Here is a 23984-nt window from a genome sequence, read left to right on the forward strand (position 1 = left end):
TTTAGGTAGAAGCCCTCATATTTTTGTTCTTGATTTTACTCAAAATGTCTCATATCATTAGAAATGGTTGTCCACTTTTATAAATCCTTGATCTTTTCTTTATCCAGTAAATGTGGAGGATTTAGTTGCATTTCCAAATAAAATCTTAAAATTAATTATCATGGATAGATTGAAGTTAATTTTTATTAAACTTGGTAAAGTAATGTGCATCCATTCCGAAAAGATTTTCCAGAAAGAAGACAAATAGTGATTTTTTTTTAAAAAAAAAAAAAAACACTGACCTTAAACTAAATTTTAAGGTTTTTTTTATATATATATATATATTTAGACAATTTAAAGTATGAAGATTGAAATAGAACAACTTTCAAAGTACAAATAGAAAATTAGGTTTTTGCATATAGAAATTGGAAATGTATCTAAATGACGTTAAGGAAATGGCTTTGAAAATATGCACTCTCTCTAAATTCAAACATATCTTCATCATTCCCATCCAACCCGCCATGCCCTTCCCCACACTTTCTCCATTATTTCTCATCTCTTATCTTCTATAAATACTCTTCTTCCTTCTATATCTCTTTCGACTTTCTTTCTCCATTGAAACTTATCTCCAAAACCAATGAAATTAGATCGACTAGTAATTTGGGATATTTGGGTTCTCTACAACGTTGTCTTTGTCACCTCCGATAATTGGATTGTAGATCAAACCTTCAACTATAGTGACGCGTTGGCAAAGCCGTTTTGTTCTTTGAAGGACAACGATCAGAAAAGTTGCATGTGACGCAGCGAGTTAAGTGGCGAGGTGACTCTGCACTCTCCGATGGAAGCTATGAAAATGTTTGAGAAAAATGCGAGTATTTTTTGTGTTGTTAAGTACGAGTATACACAAATTATTAAAATTTTGAACTCAATATTCTTTAATAAGAGTATCATAGTAGAAGTCTTGTGTTTGAACTTTACTCGGATAATGCATAGTGCACATTCCATGTTTGAGAATGTTACAATTTGAGTTTTAAAAGTCCTATGACATGTTTAGGAGTGGTTTTTGAAATAGTCAAAATAACTCATTTTCTTGTTCAAAATCCTACTCCCAACTATACCCATAATCATTTAAAACCAAAATTTAAAAGTATGTTTCATAACAATTTTAAACCTATCAAGTTACTCGAAGTTTAGGTTGAGGTATTAATGTATGTTTCATAAGATGTTATTGATCCCCTCACAAACAAAGTTCGTCTTCTTAAGGTTAAACCTACCTAAGTTTAGCTCAAACCCTAGTCCCAAATGTGGTGTAATGATGTCATTTCTTTCTAAACTAAATATCTGAATAATTAACAATATGTGAGATAAACTATAACCATAGCTCATTAGCTTAAGCTGTGATAGGTAAAAATGTCTTTTTTTTTTTTTTTTTTTTTTTTTAAGGTTTTGGAATGTGGTCTTTTGGTAGGTGAATTTGGTGGGAGGCTACTACGACGCTGGCGACAACGTGAAGTTCGGTTGGCCGATGGCGTTTACGGTGACATTGTTGAGTTGGACCGCCGTGGAATATGAAAAAGAGATAGCATCAGTGATGCAGCTGGAACACCTCCGGAGCTCCGTCCGGTGGGGCGCCGACTTCATTTTGCGGGCTCATGCTTCACCCACCACACTCTATACTCAGGTTTGTATAATTAATTGTATCCTTTTTGTTTATTTTTATTTTATATTGATTAAAGTAATGAATCCCTGATTTTCATCTTTTTTATATATATAGTATTGGTTTTAAGATTTCCCTGCCTGTCTTTAAAACTTCATACTTGTTTACGTAGAAAATAAAGAAGTTAAAGAATCATTTATTGGTATATTACCAAAAAAAGAAAGAAAGAAAGCATTGGCGAAGACATCCATAACCTTGAATCTTTGATACATCATTTTTCTTAGTACAATATGGAAGGTGGAAAGATTTCATTTCTTAAACTTTTTGATCGACAGTATACGTTTCAATTGAGTTGTGTTCTCTCTGATATATATATATATATATATATAGAAAAAAATACCTTCTCACTTTGTCAATTTTGGTATCATGTAATTACCGGCTTTGAAAGTATAGTATGCTAAACAAAACAAAAAGTTATATATTCATGGTCAATGATATAACCTTTAAGTTAAATCTCTACCATGTTTTTTTAACCATTCGTAAATTCAAACTTGAAGTGAGGAATTTAGCCTAAACACTTTAATGGAGTTGTTAATATCTTGATTTAAAAAATATTCAACATGTGAGAGTGTAGACTCCAATCTCTCATTTCTTTGATCGACGGCATATGTCCTCCAACCAAATAAATTATGCCTAGGTCAACAATAATCTTTATGAATATCTATCGTTTATGTTTTAAATTTTCTAAATATTCATTTTCATGATATAATTTATATTAATTTTTTTTTCTAATTTTTCAATTATGATTTTCACATTTTAAGGACATATTTAAATTCCTAGTCAAATTTAAAAACAAAAACAAAAGTTTACAAACTACTTTTCTTTTTTTGTTTGCAAAATTTGGGTTGGTTTTTTTAATAATATTAGTATAAGTGAAAGTACGGCTTACAAACGACAAAAGTTAAAAATAAAATGATTATCAAAAGGATCTAAAATATTCCACGAAAACTCACAGGTAGGGGATGGAAATGGCGATCATAAGTGCTGGGAGCGGCCAGAGGACATGGACATCCCTCGAACGGTTTACAAGATAACGCCTAATTCTCCCGGCACCGAAGCAGCCGCGCTTGCCGCCGCTTCCATCGTGTTCAACCGTGTGGATGCCAATTATTCAAGAATCCTTCTTCAACAATCCAAATTTGTGAGAATTTAATTCAGTTAATTGTTACCTCATTTATTTAACTGCCACCCTAGCTATATGAATCTAGTTTTAATTTTGTATTGAAACGTTGTCGTTTTTTTTAAATGTCCAGCTCTTTTAGTTTGCTGAACCAGTTTAGAGGATCTTATTCTGCTTGTCCATTCTACCGTTCTTATTCTGGATACCAAGTAATAAGTGAAATCGACAACATTATTTCTGTGCTATGATTTTCTCATGGGGTCGATTTTTTTTTTTAGTACAAGGGGATCGAGATTTAGGACAATAACTTTTCATTCAATTAAAAAAAACCGTTAATTATTACTGGTAAGGTATTCTCCCAACTTGTTAATTTAGTTTCAACATGTTTAAATGTACAAGTTTAGTCTATATATTTTCAATAAATCTTAAAATTAGTTTTTGCCGCTAGTTTATTGTTAATTTAGGAGAAAAAAAAAGTCTATAAGCTTCCCATCTCACATAAAAAAAAAAGCTTTTAAAGTGTATATTCTAAAGCATTAGAATTTAAATTGAAGTTATTAGTATTATTTAAAAATTACAAATATTAAATTTAGACATTTGAGCATTAATAACTAAAATATTATTTTTCAACTTAACCTTTTTTTAGAAAAATAAATCATATATCAAAATTAGCTTAGCTCAACAATTGACATAATCAAATTGGAGTTTTAAAGATTCGATTTCCCTATCCTCACTTTTATTGTACTAAAAAAATCATATACATAAGATATATTATCAAATATAGATCAGGAAAAAAATTACATAATATGTAAATCAAAGTCAAACATGTATTATATCAAAAGAAAAATACTATGATTCAAAAAAAAGAAAAGAAAAGATTAAAAAAGAATGAAAGAAAAATACTTGAGTGCATTATATCTTTGTGCATCACACTCTAGTATTCAATCGTAGTTTACAACATTACAAATCTTTCTTATATTTTTGTTTGTAACTTTTAATTAATTAAAAACTTAAAGGCAAATTGCAAAAATCACATTTCAAATATGGTGGTAGTTGTAATTATACCATCAAACTTTCTATTGTAAAAGTTGAGTCCCTAAATTGAACCCAAAATTACAATAATTATTGAAATTGGACCCACAAATGATAAAAATTGAACCGTCAAACATATAAAAATGTTACAATTCATACAATTATGTAAATTTTAATGTCTAATCTGACCAAATTTTAATACTCATATAAGTTTAAGAGCATGCTTTTTTAAACTGAAAATATAAGGATATAAATGCAACTACCTCCTTATTCTAGGAGTGGTTTTTATAATTTATCCAAAATTTAAATACGAATGTAATAATATATTTTTTTTTATTAGATATATGTTTTCATGTCACGTCAAATAATGATATTCGTATACGATTCGTCTATGTTTTGAACAGATTGAAGATAAACATGATTAAAAATCTAAGACATCATACAATATTTGTAAAGTTTTAAGGAATAAATAAACAACATAGTACTATCCTTGATCCCTTTGTTCATTTTTCTTTTATTGTTTAGGATGGGTTGTTGTGGGCAGCGACTTGGTTATACAAAGCAAGTGGAAATAGCAAATACTTGAGCTATGTTTTAACCAACCAAGGGTGGAGTCAACCCACACCCGAGTTTAGTTGGGACAATAAATTTGTTGGAGCTCAGATACTATTAGCAAAGGTGTGTAATTAAATAATTTTATTTAAAAAAACTCTAATAAAAAAAATTTGAGAATAAATCAAATGATACACTTAAGACTCCGTTTGATAATCATTTGATTTTTAATTTTTGTATTTCAAAATTAAGTAAATAGACATTACTTCCACCTTTCAATTTTCTTCATTTGTTATCTACTTTTTACCAATAGTTTAAAAAACTAAGGCAAAATTTTTAAACTAAAAAAAATAGACCCCATTTTGTAACTATTTTATTTTTTGTTTTTGATTTTTGAAAATTAAGCATATTTTCTCTCAATTTCTTACATTGATGTGCATCTTTCGTAAGTACAATAATTTAATTCTTGGCCAAATTTTAAAAACTAAAACTACTTTTTTTCAATTTTCAAAATTTAGCTTGGTTTGTTAAACAATTGGTAAAAAGTAGATAAGAAAGTAAAAAATTTGGAGGTAGAAATAGTGTTTATAGGCTTAATTTTTAAAAACTAAAACAAAAAACAAAATGGTTACCAAAAGAGACCTAAGTTAATAAAATCATGATTTTAGTGTTTCTCTCCAATACGTATCCATATATTTTAAAAAATCTTGTATACGAAGAAATTATGCCTTAGTGATTTGAAAATGAAAATTTTAATTGAGAATTTAAATTAATTTAAAATTTTAGTATTTAATTTATACAAATATTAATTCGGGATTTTAAAAGGATATAGCCCAAATTTTAGAAAATATAGAGGTCAATTTGAGGTTAAAAATGCAAAATTCATTTTCTTAACTATATATAAATTAGATGATCACTTTTATCCTGAAGGCTTCAACTCAACAGGAATTCTATAAAGGAAAGAAAAATTTGAGCAAGTTTAATAACGATGCAGAATCTTTCACCTGCACGATGATGCCCGGTGGCGACTCTTCTCAGATTCCAATGACGCCAGGTACCACTCCATTCAAAAGAATTGAGAGTTTCCTTTGATGACATGTATATGGTCACTTTTATAATTTTTAAAATCACTTCGAAAACGTTAAAAGCGAAAAATTGAAAATTGATTTTAAGTGATTGAAAGGTATTTCAAAAGCGATTTAAAAAAAAAAAATAATAATAATTTTAGCCATTTCAAAAGTACTGTCAAACAAACTATAACTTACTACTCTGGATGCTACATAAACTTTGTGGAAAATGACCAATAAATGAAAGGTTTCTTATTTGTAGGTGGGCTTCTTTTCCTAAGAGATAATAGTAATTTGCAGTATGCATCGAGCTCTTCCATGGTGCTTTTCATGTATTCTAGAATTTTAAACCAAGCTCATGTTGATGGAGTTCATTGTGGATCCAAATATTTCTCCTCTTCTCAAATCAAAACCTTTGCCAAATCACAGGTAAGTTATATGGAGATTCTCATATGATGCTTTTTCAATAATTGCTAAAAGAATTATGACAATATTGTAATGTGTATAGTATGATGTGATTAATTTAGCACGATCTAGTGATAAAAAAGGAACATCATTTTGATGATGGACTAAGAGATCATGGATTCAATCTATGGTGGCCAACTACCTAGAATTTAATATATCTACGAGTTTTTTTGACACCCAAATGTTGTAGGATCGAACGAGTTGTCCCATGAGATTAGTCAAGGTACACGTAAGCTGGCTCGGACACTCACGCGTATAAAAAAAAAATTAGCATGACCTAGTTAACCACTGAATGACGAATGTGAGAATAGTGATTTTGACTAATATTTACTTGTGTTTGAAAGAGTCAATTAAATGTTTAAATTTGTCTGACGCCCTAACATCATGAAGTTAAATATCAACTTTTCAACCCGTTAAAATATTATTAGTATCTAATTTCTTAAGATATTCTAAGTTTGAGTACATAAACACATTTTGAAATTATGATGTTCAAGAAAGGACACTCAAAAGCTAAGTCAATTTTATCTTCAATGTAGGTGGATTACATATTGGGGAAAAATCCCTTGAAAATGTCATACATGGTAGGATTTGGCAACAACTATCCCTTACAATTGCATCATAGAGCCTCATCCATCCCTTCAATAAAAGTGCACTCTACAAAAGTTGGTTGTAATGACGGTTACTCGAACTATTTTTATTCAAATAATCCAAATCCGAACATACACATCGGTGCCATAGTAGGAGGTCCTAATTCAAACGATCAATTCACTGATATGAGGTCGGACTACTCTTATTCTAAGCCTACAACTTATATGAATGCTACTTTTATTGATTCAGTGGCTGCCTTAGTTGCATCAGGAAAAAGAGATTACTAACACATTGGATCCTAATATTTTAAAGATTAGCAAGCATTGACTTTGTAAGATATATTTGAATATTTGTATTTGATTGTGTATATGGCACAAAGACCTTAAATTTTATTGTGGAATGTTGTCATGTGGTTGTTATGTTATAGACTTGTCATGTATTAATAACATTATGAAATAAAGATTTATTGTGTGGCATAGTCCCAAGATTGAAAAATATTATTGTCAAATTAGTTGTGAATATAAATTATGTTATGGCGATTGATTGGTTTGTAAAAAAATTCAAAATTATTCATGAGATATAAGAAAATGTTTTTCTAAAAAGTTATATTTCCATATTTAAGAGGACACATTGCACAAAATCACGGATGAAAATAGTAAATAATACAATTTCTTCTAAAATGCTTAATGATAAAAATCAAACCCTATTAAGCAACCCCTTCCCCCAAAAATTTAATACAAGAAAAGTCTCACCGCAACTTCTCGTTCATGATTATATCTCAAAGGTTATTGTTTGATTCTCACTGGAACCATTACTCAACTTAAAAAAACTCCTTTATATTATAAATTTTAGGAGCAAAATAAGGCACCAAATAAACATGAATACCAATGAAATAGAATATAATAATAAATAAATAAAATAGATAATTAAAATTATAAATAACTAAAATTGAAATAAAAAAATTATAGAAAATAGGAAAAATATGAAAATCCCTTCTTTAATTCTCAACTACGGATGCTCTTTTTCAGATCCACTGAATGTGACTATTTATAGACAATTTGACAAGTAGGAGGTGAAATTATATGGATACTAGGATGTGACATATGGACAATACATGAGGTAATAGACGAATAACACTTGTTTCTTCCGAACATTAAACATAGGCATCCAATATTTGTATATAATATTTATATTATTTTATACTTTATACGTTTTTCTATTTTAAGAAGAGAAAAATGTGCTTAAGGGTAATGACTTGATGCAAAAGCTTCATCAAGTTGAATGGAGTGGGGGTTTATCCAATTCCTCCAAAAGATTTCTGATCAAGAACTCTACTATGCCCATATCCTCATTCCTCAAGAGGTATGATATCCATTTCATTATCCTCATCTCTGACTTGAATTTCCTCAAAATTATCACTTTCCAACTAGGAGATAAAACGGTGTGATATATGAACTTCAAGATTGTTCTAACGTAAGATCCTTAACATACTGTAAAGCCCCCAATCGTTTATACATATAAGAGGAAGGGTAAAATAGGAAAAGATGGAGGGGATACGGTTAGAAATGAGGCTGAATCGACAAATGAGAGGGCAGAAGAGACACTGAGGATTGACAACGGTTAAGGTGGGACCCCTCAGCTTGAGATTAAAAGGAAAGGAAATGGAAAATCAGGAGGCAGGTAAGAAAATAAGGAAAAGTTTCCTAGAGGAGGCGCTTCCGAGCTCTCTTGAATGGCTGCAGAGTTACTACCATCGTTTTTCCATTTTGTTTCTTTCTTCTTCTTATTCAAGACTGCTTTACATGTTACTCTGTTTTCAAATATATTCCATATTGAATAAAAACACTGCTACATTTCAACTGGTAGTGAGTTTTGTTCTGAGAATCTCTTTTTCTTATTGGTGTAATTCTTTTCTTTGTTTCTATTGGAGGGAAATATTTGCAGAAATAGCTTAGGAAAAACTCTAGGTTCTTAACAACGTGGTATTAGAGCCACAATCCTGGGGAAGATGCGAGGCATGGCTCAAAAACAAATTGAAGAAAGACTAGAGTCGACAGAGAAGGAGATGGCCGGCTTACGAGAACTGATAAGTGGATTATGCAAAAATCTTGAAAGAATAGCCGATGAAGTGCGGGAGAGCAACACAGCCAGGAAGAAGGAGGAATCAATGCTCACTGAAGGTAGTGTGACCAAGGAGAAGGGTAAGGCGGATGAGGCAGAGCCGTCCCACGCGGGAGTTACAATCGGAGCAGACAAAGGTAAGTACAAACGCCTTGAAATGCCTATGTTCACAGGTGAAAATCCCAAGTCCTAGGTATACCGAGCAGAACATTATTTTGAAATCCACGAATTGACTGATGTGAGGTGGCCATTATCAGCTTTGCTCTTGATGAGGTGAATTGGTTTCGCTGGAGTAACAACCGCAGGGCGATAACAACCTGGGAAGAATTAAAAAGGAGGTTGTTCGATCATTATTGGAATGTGGGGGAAGGAAGCCTATGCGCTCGATTGCTCAAAATCAAACAAGAGGGAATATATTTGGACTATGTTAAGAAGTTCGTAACCTATTCCGCACCATTGCTGGAGTTGTCTGAAGAAGTATTGCAAGACCTTCATGAATGGGCTGGAGCCAACCGTGCAAGCCGAAATTATCAACTGCAACCCTAAAACACTAGACGATTGTATGAGAGAGGCTTAGCTGGTAAACAATAGGAACTTGGCTTTAAAAATCGCTCTCAAGGATTTGGGAGTTAGTGGGCTTTGCAGTCGTGAGGCCCATCAGGGAAGGAGAGAACTTGCCGAGAAGGCCCAAACTAAGGGAAACGAGATACCATCGATGAAACAGGTTGCGATACCTGTCAAGACTCTTTCTGCGAAGAGAGAAGCACCCGTGAAAAGGTTGTCCGATACTGAGTTCAGAGATTGGCTCGACAAAGGTTTATGTTTCAGATGTAGTAAGAAATACTCGTCTGGTCATAGATGCAAAGTCAGAGAAAATCGCCAACTAATGTTGTTCATAGCTAACGAAGATGAGGATCCGGGGGAAGAAGTAAGCGAGGAGGAGGAAGAAAAGTTGAAGCTGAATAACGCAAAAGTGGGAGAAAAGGCAGAATTGGCACTGAATTCGTTGCTAGGCTTCTCAGCAAAAGGTACCATGAAGTTGAAGGGAGTAATTAGAGGGAAGGAGGTGCTCGTCCTCATCGATTCAAGGGCGACACACAATTTCATTCACTAGGACACGGTCAGAGAGCTGAACATCCCTACAGAAAAACGCACGAGATTTGGAGTAGTGATTGGGAATGACAGTGAAATTGAAGGAAAAGGAATCTGTAAAAGGGTAGAACTCAGCCTACCCGGGTTGAAGGTGAAGGAATATTTTTTGGCAATAGAGTTAGGTCGTATGAATGTAGTTTTAGGAATTCCATGGCTTTGCACTACGGGCTTCATGGGTATTCATTGGTCGTCCCTAACCATGGATTTTTGGGCCGAAGGCTCCCATATAACATTGCAAGGGGATCCCTCATTAACAAAGGCAAAAGTGTCATTCAAGATGTTGAGTAAGCAATGGGAAGAAGATGACTTGGGGTTTTTAATAGACTTCAAGCAGTTAGAGATTGAGCAGGAGGCAGAGACTAGAGTGCAAGAAGAAACTGATTCTACACAACTACCCTTAATGATTCGAGTGCTTCTGGAACAGAACTAGGACATATTCAAACTGCCATCAACCCTGCCTCTACAAAGATCAATAAACCATCACATCCTCATCAAAGAAGGGACTAATCCCATCAATGTGAGACCTTACAAATACGATCACGCATAAAAGGAAGAAATAGAGAGGTTAGTACAAGAAATGTTGTAGGCTGGTTTTATACGACCTAGCAGAAGTCCCTACCCAAGCCTTGTACTCTTGGTAAAAAAGAAGGATGGAGAGTGGCGTTTTTGTGTTGATTAGAGGAAATTGAATCAGGCCACGGTAGCTGATAAGTTTCCTATACCCGTGATAGAAGAACTATTGGATGAGTTACACGGTGCAACGGTATTTTCCAAGTTGGACTTAAAGTCTGGTTACCATCAAATCAGAATGAAAGAATGGGACATCGAAAAAACTGCCTTTTGCACACACGAGGGACACTATGAATTTCTTGTCATGACGCTTCAGCCACGTTTCAATCTCTTATGAACCAGGTTTTTAGACCATTTTTACGTCGATTTATCCTTGTTTTATTTTTATGATATTTTGGTTTATAGCCTTGATGTATCTACACATGAAACAAATTTGGGGGTGGTGTTCAATGTACTAAGGGATCATCAACTGTTGTCAAGAACGAATTCATTACTTGGGGTATTTGATCTCTTCACAAGGGGTAGAGGTTAATGGTGATAAGATAAAGGCTATGGTCAACTGGCCACAACCAAAGAATACAATCGAATTGCGTGGGTTTCTAGGACTCACAGGATACTACCGCAGGTTCGTGAAGGGGTATTATAGTACCCGAGCTGCCCCACTCACCAAATTACTTCAAAAGAACGGGTTTAAATGGAATGAGGAAGCCACCAAAGCCTTCGAGAACTTAAAGAGGCAGATGATATCCTACTCAGTGCTAGCCTTACCTGAATTCAACAAACCGTTCATCATCGAGACTGATGCATCAGGCATGAGATTAGGAGCAGTGTTTACTTAAGGGGATAGACCAATAGCTTACTTCAGCCAAAAACTCTCTTCAAGGGTGCAGGCCAAGTCAGTTTATGAAAGGGAATTAATGGTCGTGGTGTTGGCAGTCCAGAAATGGAGACATTATTTACTTGAGGGGAGGTTCACAGTCATATCTGATCAGAAGGCATTGAAGTTCCTCATTGAACAAAAGGAGGTCCAGCCTCAGTTTCACCGCTAGCTAGCCAAGTTGCTAGGGTACAATTTTGAAATCCTATACCAACCTGGGCTTGCGAATAAGGCGGTAGATGCTCTTTCAAGGGTGCAAGATGTTCCTGAAATATAGAGCTTAATGTCCTCTGCAGTAGTGGATGTAGATCTGATCCTTAAGGAAGTGGAAGCTGACGAAGAACTCCAAAAGATCATAGCTATACTTAAGGGAAACCACATTATCAGTGGAAGAATCAAAGATTGTTGTACAAAGGAAGGCTGGTGCTTCCATGCTTTTCATCCTTGATTTTATCACTATTACATACCTTCCATGATTCAGTGTTGGGAGGCCACTCGGGTTTTCTGAGGACATATAAGCAAATGAATGGGGGGCTACATTGGCCAGGGATGAAGTCTGATATTCAGAGATATGTGGAGGGGTGCGAGATCTGCTAGCGGAACAAAACAGAGTCTTTATCGTCGGCTGGGTTATTACAACCGCTACCAATTCCCGAGCTGTCATTGGAAGAATGGACCATGGATTTCATAGAGGGGCTACTGAGGGCTGGAGGTTTCGATTCTATTCTTGTAGTAGTAGACCGACTAAGCAAGTATGGCCACTTTGTACCCTTAACACATCCCTTTACAGCGAAGCAAGTGGCGGATCTCTTCATACAGGAGGTAGTGAAACTCCATGGCGTTCCTAAATCGATCACGACAGATAGGGACGAGATTTCTCTAAGTAATTTCTGGAGGGAGATGTTCACATCCTTAAGAATGAAACTTAAAGGAGCATGACATTCCATCCACAAACCGACGGACAAACTGAGAGAGTCAACCGTTGCTTGAAAACTTACAATGAACAACCTACTCGCTGGAACAAATGGTTAGCATGGGCAGAATTATAGTACAACACTACATTTCATCAATCTATCACCACCCTTTTCCAAGCAGTTTTTGGTCGCCCTCCTCCCCCTATAGTACACTATGGAGATCGAAAATCCACTAATGACAGCGTTGAAAGACAGAGATTTAGCTCTGAATGCTCTCAAGGAAAACTTGCTCAGAATCGAATGAAGAAGCAAGCTGATTTGCATCGTCGAGAACTAAAGTTCGAGATAGGGGATGAGGTATTCCTCAAATTAAAGCCATACAGACAGCGGACTCTAGCCAAAAGAAGAAATGAGAAGTTATCTCCCAAGTTTTACGGACCCTTCACAGTAGCGGAGAGGATTGGAGAAGTGGCCTACCTCTGAACTTACCAATCGAGGCAGCCATACATAACGTGTTCCATGTTTCACAACTCAAAAAAAAGTTAGGCCAAACTCAGCAAGTCCAACACATTCCCCCCATTTTAACCGAGGAGTTTGAACTTCAAGTTAGTCCGAAGGTGGTACTGGGAGTAAGATGGAATGGTGAAACAACAGTGCAATAATGGTTAGTAAAATGGAAGGGTTTGCCCGAAAGTGAAGTAACTTAGGAGGCAGCACCTGCAATGAGACAACAATTCCCTGCATTCCACCTTGAGGACAAGGTGTGTTTCGAGAGGGGAGGAATTGCAAAACCCCCAATCGTTTATACATATAAGAGGAAGGGTAAAATTGGAAAAGATGGAGGGGATACGGTTAGAAATGAGGCTGAATCGACAAATGAGAGGGCAGAAGAGATAGTAAGGATTGAAAATGGTTAAGGTGGGACCCCTCAGCTTGAGATTAAAAGGAAAGGAAAGGGAAAATCAGGAGGCAGGTAGAAAAATAAGGAAGAGTTTCCTAGAGGAGGGGCTTCCGAGCTCTCTTGAATGAAGAGTTACTACCATCGTTTTTCCATTTTGTTTCTTTCTTCTTATTCAAGATGCTTTACATGTTACTCTGTTTTCAAATATATTCCATATTGAATGAGAATACTACTACATTTCAACTGGTAATGAGTTTTGTTATGAGAATCTCTTTTTTTCATTGGTGTAATTCTTTTCTTTGTTTCTATCGGAGGGAAATATTTGCAAAAACAGCTTAGGAAAAACTCTAGGTTCCTAACACACACCCCTCAAGATAGTCCTCTTTTGGATTCACAATTCACCTTCTTTTTATTGGACCGAATCTCTGTTTGAACTTTATGAGCTCTAATACCATATTGGATAACATGGGGTTTCATCTCAAAATCATTATAAGTGTGAACCCCTTGTTTTTATCGAATATGAGATCGCTTTCTTGGTCATAACTTAAAACATATAAACTGTCTTCTCAAGTACTTCCTTCACAGAATTAGCAGAACTTTTCCTCATCTACCAATCTTCGGCCTTGTTGATTGGTATGATTCTCTTGTACATCGACTCGACAAACTGTATAATTGTCTTCTCACTTTCAGCTTTCTGGGTTTTAAAGGAACCCTGAAGGATTGGCCATATTCTATACCTTTGATGCTCTGGCATTTTAGGCTATCAAAATCCTGAGAATATATCAAACCAACAGGAGAATTATCGACAAGAGCTGACCTTGATGGTTGAGAGAGTGCAAAAGGCTGAACTTTAAGCTTTGTACCACAATGGATTTGATTATTTGGAGAAGTACAAAGTCAAAAAGATTATTCAATTTAATTACATCTGACATTATTTTCAACCTAGAGAAGTAGAGTGAATAATGGGTTTGCTTTTGGAAAATGCTTCTATAAGCCGTTCTGTTATGTGCCTTTTCAAGATGGATAAAAAGTTTAATTGTAACTTGTAACAATCTTGTATATAAATTAGAATCCAATACCATAATTCAAAGAACATCACTAATACAAATAATCAAAGCTCTTTCTAACATAGCCTCTGCCTACATATAATCAGGGGTAGGATGAGGCAGAAGAAATGAATAGTTGATGGGCCAAAATTCGGTTTAAAGAAAATACCACAAGAGAGCTCCATATATATGTGTATTTGTCCTCTAACCTCTCTGTAATATACAGATCGCCACAGGTATTTAAGACTACACTACAAAATTGTCAACCACTCCTTGACCGCAGAGCCACTCTTTTCCCCTCTACCAAAAACTTCCCACTGCTCTCAAGCTGCAACCACGAACATGAAAAAGAACATCAATTGCCATCAAGCAATTCCATGAAAAGTCCAGAGAAAAATACCTATTAGATCCTCAAATTCCATTTGGTCCCTAAGTTTCAAAATGTTACCCCCCTTTGAGTTTAATTTCCAATAGGTCCCCTAAGTTCCAAAATGTTATAATTTTACCCTTTCAGTGATGAGAATAATTTCCACTTGATCCCTAGGTTTCAAGATTTTACCGAGTTTTCAGTGAGAGCATCACTTGGTTCTTAGTGTTAACTATCCATGGATAATCTTGGAACCTAAAGATCCAATGAAAAACGGAACTCAAAACTCAAAGGTAAAGGAATAACATTTTGAAACTAATAGACCAAATAGAAACTATAATTAAAAACTTAGAGATCAAGAGATATTTTCCCCAAAAATCAAGTTTGGTTGAAATGCTTAGAAAATGTGTGCTATACACGTCCGAGAGGCTAAAAAACCGTACCTTCTGTTTCAAATAAGCAAGTGCATCTTTCTTAGAAGAATAGTTGGCAAAAACTGAAGTGGCACGTTCATCAATCAAAGCTTTTAGCTGCTTCAGCTTTAAAGATTCCCCAGGTACCTAAAATAACAAGATGCGAACCAATGTCATTGATGCCTTAGAGAAACAAATAAACAAAAAAAGAATCTCCCCCAACAATTGGTAACATACTTGGCCAAGAATCGTTTTACACAATTTTCTCAACTTCACTTTCTGCTGCCCATCAGATTTCACTGTTACTGTGCTGAAGGAGTCGTCATACTTCCGTTTCAAGGGGGGTGCGGCATCACCAGAGTCTTCATCGTCACTTTCATCGAAGGAAGTCTTTTTTCCTTGAAAGTAGCAGCCAGCTATTTTCTTTGGTCTACTCTTAATACCCAGTCCTTGCTTTCCAGTTGTGGATTTATCCTATAAAGTTTCAAAATAGAAAAATTATCAGGCACCATCTGTGAAAGAAATACATGATCCGTGAACAGATGACAAATATTGTTGCACCATAGAACTCCAACATTATTCTCTGAAATATTATATCCCACTATAGTGTAATCTTACTATACCAAAAATTCATAAAATAAAATTTGAAGATGACATACTTGGACAAGCTTGTATAGATTCTCTTGATCATCTTCATGAAAGGTGGTTCTCTCATGCACATTCTCATTGCTTTTGGTTTGAAGGCCTTTTCTTCGTTTAGATTCGGCACCCAAATATCCTCCAGAAATAAATCCATATTTGTAGCCCCACCATTCAGAAGAAACACCAACTCTGTTTTCTGTAAGATGCAGCAAGTCCATTCAGAATATGATTTGATTTTCTCCAAGACGGGAGATAAAAGAAAAATATTAGTTCCATACCAACTGCATTTAATATCTCCAAACCTAGCCCAGCCGCAAATAATTTCGTTAGAAATTAGTTTAGGATTCGATGTGAGCATTTTAAGAAATTTAATGGGGTTTACCCAGTGTTGAACTCTCTGACCACTTTTGCAAAGAGAAAAAAGAGAATAAAGATAACATAGAAGGGGGAAATAACTATGACATTTCAATATATGGAGATACAAGTTTTAAATAAAGAAAATACAATTAGAAGACCAGGCCAGAATAGTCACTTCAGAAAATTTAAAGTACCTCCAATGGCAGGAACATCAATTTCAGATTCCTCAGATGACTCCGGTTCGGTATCTGCGTAAGAACATGTTTGTGGTAACTCCTCCACCTTTTTTACCTGCATCGTAGATCTACTTTGAGAATTGGCACACTACATTCTGACATTCATATATAGAGAAGCTACACTACAAATAATTTGATCAGCCTGATAAAGCTAGAAGAAACAATTGGTCTACATATTACTAAGCACCTGTAATAGAAATGCCACAATGAAAAGAGAGATCCAGTAAAACTTAGAACGATGGTGCGGAAGAACATTTAGAAAATTCATCATTTGTATTTCATTGAATCTTTACTTTATTTCAAAACAAGAAACAAGCATTTCATTACATCTTTTAGTTGACATGAATCATGATCAGGGATTAAAATATCGATGTCGATACCAATATCAAGATTCCAATTTTACGGATATGTTGTTGGATATTTATGTAAGTCACGAAATTTATAAAATTTATTTAGATTAATAATTAAGTTGTTTTTACTCCTACACTAAATTATGGATATTGTTATTAGTATTCCTATTCAGATCAGATGAAATATATGACATTTCTTATGTTCTACCAGCATTTATAAAAAATATTGGAGATATCAATGAATATTTAATATCAACGTCAAACACTTCGATTAACGAATATATCGACATGTCGACAGATATTTTCATCTCCTTGGACATGATAGCACCCCGGAAAGATAATATGAGGATTTCAGAGTTGAAACTTCAAGACTTACAAGGATCCCTTCAAGATCCTTAGAAGAATATGCATTGACAAGTTTTCCTCTCTCTCTTCTCTTGTATCTGGCAAAAAAGAAAAACATGTATCTCCAAGTAATTAAATGATCAGGAGGAGAATTGGAAAAAAAAAATAATGTTAAACAACTCATAAGTGGGCCAAATACAACCGGACCAACCTTCCTTGTGGTCGTGTTGCCTTAGTAACCAGATCCTGATCATTGGTTGCATCATCCACAGTCTCCACCGCAGTGGCATCCTTCTCTGCAGCTGAAAATCATCAAATCATAAACATCAGGATATGCAAACTCTTGAAATACTGACGCAAGCTAATTCCCAAAGTTATTACCTTCCTCACTGTTTTTTACTGCTTGCTGCAAAGAAAAAAAAAAGAACTTTAAGCTATTCAATTCTCAAAATATACACAAAATTAATACAAGATAGGATAAATTATAGAATGGGGAGAGGGAAATACCACTTTCAGTCTCTTCAAGATGTTATCAAATTGTGTGGTATCAAAAGCCCAATTGTTCTGCTTCTCAGTGCCGATGCCTAAGGGCAAAGAACAAGTCAAAACAATCTAAAACGCATTCATAAAACATCCAAGCCCACCCCAAAGGCCTAGACTATGAAGACATCTAGGGTTTGCCTTATGAAGCTCACCCGAATGGTAGGTGTTACACAAATACCCCACATGATGCAAACTACACTAGTACCTTGGATGGTTTAAACTTAACTTCTAGAGTTAGTTTTGATATGCAAAATATAATCTTATCAGTTGATTCAAAAGCAGGATTTCAAAGCTTTATCATGTAATACGAAGCCGTTAGAGCCATTTGATAACCCTTTTCTTTTCAACTCTCCATTTCCAAATAACAAACTCGTTAATCAAAAGAACCAAACTACTATTTCAGTTCAAAATGTTTTCTAAACGAAGAAAAAAAAAAACAATGAAACTACTAGAATGCAACTTTATTTCTTGAAGACAAAAAAACAAAAACAAAAACATGAATATTATCAAACCATTTTAGCTGATTGATTGTTCACTAACAATGAACTAAATCCGAAAATCTAACAGAAATTTAAATTCGTTACCTCAAAATTAGAGACAAATGTACAAAATCTACCATTTGATCGAGTAGAACAATTAAAAAAATTGAATTAACGAAACAAAAAAGGAGATGAGGAGACAAACCGGCAGTATCTTGTTTATTTTTAACTCTAACATGGCCTTTGATCCCTTGCTTGTCCTTGCCAAGTCCTTCTCCTTCTTCCCATCCCTAGAAAACAGCAATTCAAAACACAATTAATTCAAAGTTGTAGAATGACGAAGAATCCATGTGAAAAGATTGGTTGAAAGAGGCGGAAGGAAAGGAAGAAGTAACCATCTGCTTCATTAGGCGAAAAGCTGCGGATTGTCTAGCGACGCCGACATAGCAGAGAGGAGCTTCGGGAGCAGCCATGGCTTCTGGTTGGTTGTCGGTGAAGAAGATCCACGGCCGACGCTGTGTTTGCCTCCTGAGGTTGTGGAAGAGAAGAGTTTGATCTAAGCACTCCCAAACCTAGAACAGGAGCGAGAAAAAAACCGCTGGCTTTTTTTTTATTTATATTTTTCAGAATTTATAGTTGCTGGGTGTTTATTTTTTTACTTTATTATTATTATTATTATTTAAATATGTCAGTTATTTTTATGCTGATATTAGACTAAATATTATATTTTTTATACTTCGAAGTTGGTTGGATTTTAGTACAAACTATAGTCCACTTATTTTCAATAAATTTCTGTGATAATCGCCAAAAGCCCATTTCAAAGGTCCAAGATGATAAATGACCCATTTTTTTAAAAAAATATCAAATGCTTATTTGTTGATGTCATGACCACATGATATTACAATACTGTCCTTCTTTTTTCTTTTTTCTCTTCTTCTCCGGTGCGAGAGATCTTCTTTTGCACATCATCCTCTTCTTCTTCGGTTTATTCTCTTATATACGTCTTTTTCTTCTCTGGCACAAACAGACTGAAAGAAAGCTTAGCGATAGCTCTACTGATAAATGTTGAGAGAGTTCCCCATAGCGAGCTCGAGCTTGCATCTTCTCTTTGTTCGTTTTCGGCTTTTTGCCTTCAGCACGACGAGTTCACCCAAGCAGTTCTGATGCGATCAACTCTAGTGAGCAAGAGACGAGAGAGAGAAGTGATTTTGTGAATGAGGAAACGAAACGAGAGCGAGACGAGTGAGAGCGAGACATAGTGAGTTATGAGTAAAAAAAAGAGTGAGCGAGACAAGCGAGAGCAAGAGACATAGTGATTTGTGAGTGAAAAAAGAAGAGAGAACGAAACGAGTGAGAGTGAGACTGCTTATCCGTGTGCGCACAAGTATATTTTGGTAATCTCATCCAAATTTGACGTCCGCAAAGGATCATTCAACATTTTTTTTTAAACGAGCCATTCCACGTTTTTTTGCCTAATTTTTGGGTTATCCATCTTACGGATCCTAAACTTTTTGTTATCCATTAGGATTTTTATTATAAATTGTGAAAACATATTCACATCTTGTATTTCCTAGGATGAAAATTATTGTTATTATTATTATTTAACCAATTTTAGGTAAAAATAACTTTGAAGAAATAAATTTAAGATTTATTAAAAGTATAAAGACTAAAATTGGATTATTGAAAGTACATACCTTCTAAATCAAACAAAATAGTTTTTATCCTCTTTTTTGGTTTTTTTAGTAGAACAAAGGTGTGTTATAGATGGTTACAAAAATAAAATAAAAATGTAGGGTATAGAAATTTGAACCTCTAAAATAAGGTAAGAAGTATATGTCAATCACTAATGAAGTACATATTGGTTAGAATATATACATTCACCCACTGGATAGTAACTAAAAAATAAAACAGGGGACAGGTTAAAGAAATATTAGGTTTTTTTCTTAATGAAAGAAATATTAGGTTTTAGTTGCATATTTAGTTTATGAAATATGATGTTTATGTCTATTTGGTCTCTGGACCGTCAAAATTATTCATTTTTTTTAAATAATCTGAGCTTTTAGAATTTTTTAATTTGTGGATCTACTAGAAATAAAATTAAAAGTTTAAGTCCCGTTTGATAATCATTTTGTTTTTAGTTTTTGTTTTTGAATTCTAAGTTTATATCATCCATATTTCTTACCATGATTTGCATCTTTCTTAAATATCATGGTTGAATTTTTACTCAAATTCCAAAAACAAAACAACTTTTTGAAATTTACTTTTTTTTGTTCTCAAAATTTGGCTTGGTTTTAAAAACCATTAATGAAAAGTATATGACAAAGGAAGAAATTTAGAGGTGGAAGTAATGATCATAGACTTAATTTTCAAAAACAAAAACAAAATGGTTACCAAATAAGGTCTTAGAGTTTCATTAAACATCAAGTTTAAATTTACATCTAATAGATTAATTAATTTGAGGAAAAAATAATTTGTGAGGGATCTATTAGATAGATAATCGAAAGTTTATAAATCTATTAGACACTTTTGAAAGATTGGGACTAAATAGACTCAAACCTCAAGATCGTGGATTAAACGTGTAATTTAACAAAAGTTGTAGTTTCCTACCATCTAGAAAAATGATGATTTATAAATTTTGACTAAATCATTAATAGAACACTTATTGCAGGTCTTTGTGATTCAAACTATTTTCACGTACATATATATCCATTTTGAAGGAATCGAGAAATTCAAATAAATTAAAAAAAAAATAGTGAAATAAAGAAGGCTAATGGAGAGAATTATTTTTGAACTATTTTGTCCAAATGATAATTCCATTATTCCCATTATACCCCTTCACTAATTAGGTTAATTAACATAAATTACAACTACTTGGACAAAAAAAAAATACCATTGGCATTGTTTATGTGGATAATTATTTAAATTTAATCAACCATTAACAACAACTAGGTGGCCATTGTTTGCTAACTACGTGGACATTTATGTGGTTAGACTTCAATTAAAAAGGTTAAGTACATTTCCATTTTTTTTCTCATCTTCTTTTTTATTAAATTTCTAAATTATGTGTTATATTACAATTTGTTGTTTTTTTTTGTTTTATAAATTAAGACATTTCTATTATGCCTCTTCAATTTGTCCGGAAAAAAAAGTATTTGGTAAGTTCAATCATTTGTAGCCATTTGTAATAGTGGGTGTTCTTCTTTCTATTCTTTTTTCCAATGAGGTTTCAAAACTATAATTTGTAACATTTTGTAGGAAATAAATAGATATAAGTATTATAATAAAAGATGTTACTTTTTCAAATTCCATAACCACAAAAATTAATGGTCCAATTGTAGTATAAATAGTTGCATCACTTGATATGCAATTGCTATTCAAAGTTCATTGTTATTTTCTTCCTCTCCTTTTTTTTATGCCAAATTAAAAGTGGATTGATTTCAAGTACATGCTAATATTTAAATTTTGTTGTATTCCATTAGTTTATATTTTCATATTTTTAATTTCTTAAAATTGCAGATATAATGGAGCATGAGCTAATAATATGAAATTTGAAACCTCTCCGAAATAGTTGGAGCTTCAAAGGAAGTGTTATTCGTAAAATTTTTGTTGAAAAATATCAAACAAGAAGGGAGAGTTGTTAGAGATATTGAAATTTATTGTCATAGATGAAAAGGTAATCATACATTTCTTATTTCTTAAATTTGATTGTTTAATTGTTTAATTCTTATTTTTTATTCCTTTTCAAGATCTAAAAGCCTACATCACATATTTCAATGGTCTTAAGTAAGTATAACCTTTTAAATTAAGTTTATCGAATGATTATATTATGAAAATTTTCAAAGTAGTTGATATATAATATGAGGTTGAAAAAATTAAATGGAAGAATGTGAATATTACACGAACTAGGGTTTGGCCAAAAAAACAAAGAAATATTATTCTTTAAGTAAGATTATTAGACAATGATGGAAAAAGAGATGAAGCATGTCGCCAAATTGTTGTCAAGAAATCTACATAGTTGATCCAGTGTGTAAACTGAAGGAACTTTTATACAAGAGTACCTCTGAGCGAAAGTGGATCTTTCCAAATCATTATGACAGAATTTCCACATTTACATTACCACATACACATATGCATTAAACTACTAATTACCGACATGCTTAAAGATAAATTAAACAAGAGAACAAGAAACTTACCAGTTGAAGACTCTCTTATCGTCGCTCTCTCCATGAACGAACTCCTTGCGCTCTTGCTAGAACAACAAGCTTTCATTCAGCAACACCTCGGTCGTCTACCACAAACGGCTTCACACGAACAGCAGGAAGATGGAGACGACACCACCACTTGAAACCCTTAGTATTCTCAGAGTGAGAATCCAAAGAGTGGGCTCTGTTCAGATTTGGTAGAGGGGAGAAGGAAAAGAGATCGTATACACGATCAAGCAAGTGGGAGAAGGCAACGACTATCGTATAGTCAAGATGCTTGATCGTAGGTGAGGTACACGATCGTGTTGGAAAAGTTAGGCGATCGTCTATACGATCGTTTAGTAAAGCTCGGGCGCTAAGCGATCGTTTAATAAAATGTGCGTGATGGTTTAGTAACTGTGCGCGCACGTGTAAGCGGTCGTTTAGCAAACGTGAGCTATCGTATAGGCTCTCAATTTACAAGCGATAGAATGCAAACACCTCGTGAGCTAATAACCGTGTTCATTTCAAAATGAAAATAATTTTCGTTTTATTCTTCAGTTACGAAAATCGAATGGAGCTTCCCACTAACGTATGGTTACGGAGAAAACGTTGGGCAATTATCCCATAACTGTCCAATTAATAAAATTATAAATATAATCATATTATATTCATAACCTATAGTTTAATATCATATATTAACCATAATGTTTTCTCCTCCACTAGATATAAATCATATTTATATCCAATTTTCTCCAAATTAATGTAACTCATACATAAAGTCAATTATATAATATATAATTAACTAGTTCAATTATATCATATATAATCAAACTCTCTCTTGTCAATTTGAACATTTCAAACTGACCGAAAACTGATTCTCAACTTGTATCCAAGCTACCAAGGGGACCTTATAGACCTATGACTCAAAGCTTCAAAGGTACGTGAATAGCTGACTAAACTCTTTAGCCACGAGATCCACTATCCATTAACTGCCAGACATTCCACTAAAGAGGACAGCTGAACTCTTTTTACCACAAATATATTTCTGTGTCCATCAGATATAACCAATCATCAGTACCCTTCACAGATACTCGTAAATATAGTTTGACCAATTTACCATTTTGCCCTTATAATTACATCTTACTCCTTAAGTACCATTGATCCCTCTAATGAACAATACAACATAGTCCTACTATGTGTAAACACCTTTCGGGCCATGAGAAGGTGTGTGACGCCATATCGTTCAAGCCCCAAAGGAGCAATCTATCTACTTTCACCTGGCTTAAGTTACATAATAACAACCAGTTATTTTAGTTTATTGGTTTGTGGTAAAGCAAATAAAACATCCAATGTGCAAAGTCAAGAAGTGAAGTAGATATCATATATTATACATCACAAGCATTCGTACAAACTGTTTACAAACTACAGGATACGAGACTTTAGGACATTATCCTCAACAATCCCCCAAACCCTAAGTCTCCCTACTTAAGTAGATAATAAGTATGTTAACTAAGATTAAGGTATTGTTAAGATAAGGTTGTAGAGAAAAATTAAAAAGATAAGAAGAGTGACGGAAGTGAAATAATAGCTAAGTATGGAAGCCATAATGAGCCTTGCATTTAGAAAGATAATGCGTAGGTGCATAAGGCCTTGTGGGTAGAAGCCATGCTCAATGGAGGTTAGTAGATCGCATGGTAAGCGAGGAAGAAGAGGTTGATTTTTAAGCTAAGTGTTGATCGAGTAGGGTGCCATGTGTTAGCATGGATGATGCACTAGTCAAAGGCCAAGAGAGGTTAGCGTGCAAGCTTACGCATGTTGCAAAGCAAGGCCTTAGGCGAGAGGTTGTAAGGCGTTGACCTTAGGCAAGGCATGCCAAGGCATGCGATGACCGAGAGGGGCATGCGGCCAAAGGGGTTGTGTGAGTGTGAGCGTAAGGCGCTGGGTGTGTGTTGAGGTGTGCGACTACA

General features: G+C 34.2%; 3 protein-coding genes across 3 annotated transcripts; 2 read left to right on the plus strand and 1 right to left on the minus strand.

Annotated features, from left to right (window-relative positions):
* Window positions 1–616: 616 nt before the first annotated feature.
* LOC120067379 (endoglucanase-like) lies at window positions 617–6807 on the plus strand. The gene is given in 9 exon segments (XM_039018950.1): window positions 617–722; window positions 725–834; window positions 1448–1660; window positions 2652–2834; window positions 2948–3025; window positions 4374–4526; window positions 5346–5454; window positions 5730–5896; window positions 6469–6807. Coding segments are annotated over 9 exon segments (1458 nt in total).
* Window positions 6808–11918: 5111 nt separating this feature from the next.
* Window positions 11919–12637, plus strand: LOC150031717 (uncharacterized). The gene is made up of 2 exons (XM_090308255.1): window positions 11919–12123; window positions 12336–12637. Exons 1-2 carry the CDS (start codon window positions 11919–11921, stop codon window positions 12635–12637), a joined length of 507 nt encoding a protein of 168 aa, XP_090164381.1.
* Window positions 12638–14086: 1449 nt separating this feature from the next.
* LOC120092507 (D111/G-patch domain-containing protein) lies at window positions 14087–18456 on the minus strand. Its single transcript, XM_039050603.2, has 11 exons — window positions 18229–18456; window positions 18039–18123; window positions 17319–17395; window positions 17193–17217; window positions 17023–17113; window positions 16843–16909; window positions 16075–16171; window positions 15541–15719; window positions 15119–15355; window positions 14912–15028; window positions 14087–14429 (listed from the first exon to the last, which is right to left on the minus strand). Exons 1-11 carry the CDS (start codon window positions 18304–18306, stop codon window positions 14364–14366), a joined length of 1119 nt encoding a protein of 372 aa, XP_038906531.1. The 5' UTR covers window positions 18307–18456; the 3' UTR covers window positions 14087–14363.
* Between the last annotated feature and the right edge of the window lie 5528 nt (window positions 18457–23984).

Source organism: Benincasa hispida, chromosome 12 (assembly GCF_027475165.1).
Source record: "Benincasa hispida cultivar pf3 chromosome 12, pf3_genome.v1.1, whole genome shotgun sequence".
Taxonomy (NCBI): Eukaryota; Viridiplantae; Streptophyta; class Magnoliopsida; order Cucurbitales; family Cucurbitaceae; genus Benincasa; species Benincasa hispida.

What these genes read in the sequence shown, in the direction of transcription:
- LOC150031717 (XM_090308255.1), top strand. Translation starts at nt 11,919, where the DNA reads ATGGATTTCATAGAGGGGCTACTGAGGGCTGGAGGTTTCGATTCTATT. An exon ending in TAGGGACGAGATTTCTCTAA is followed by an intron (nt 12,124 to 12,335) that starts GTAATTTCTGGA and finishes TTTTCCAAGCAG; the next exon opens with TTTTTGGTCGCCCTCCTCCC.
- LOC120092507 (XM_039050603.2), bottom strand. Translation starts at nt 18,306, where the DNA reads ATGGCTGCTCCCGAAGCTCCTCTCTGCTATGTCGGCGTCGCTAGACAA. An exon ending in TTCGCCTAATGAAGCAGATG is followed by an intron (nt 18,124 to 18,228) that starts GTTACTTCTTCC and finishes GCTGTTTTCTAG; the next exon opens with GGATGGGAAGAAGGAGAAGG. An exon ending in TTGCTTATTTGAAACAGAAG is followed by an intron (nt 14,430 to 14,911) that starts GTACGGTTTTTT and finishes TCGTGGTTGCAG; the next exon opens with CTTGAGAGCAGTGGGAAGTT.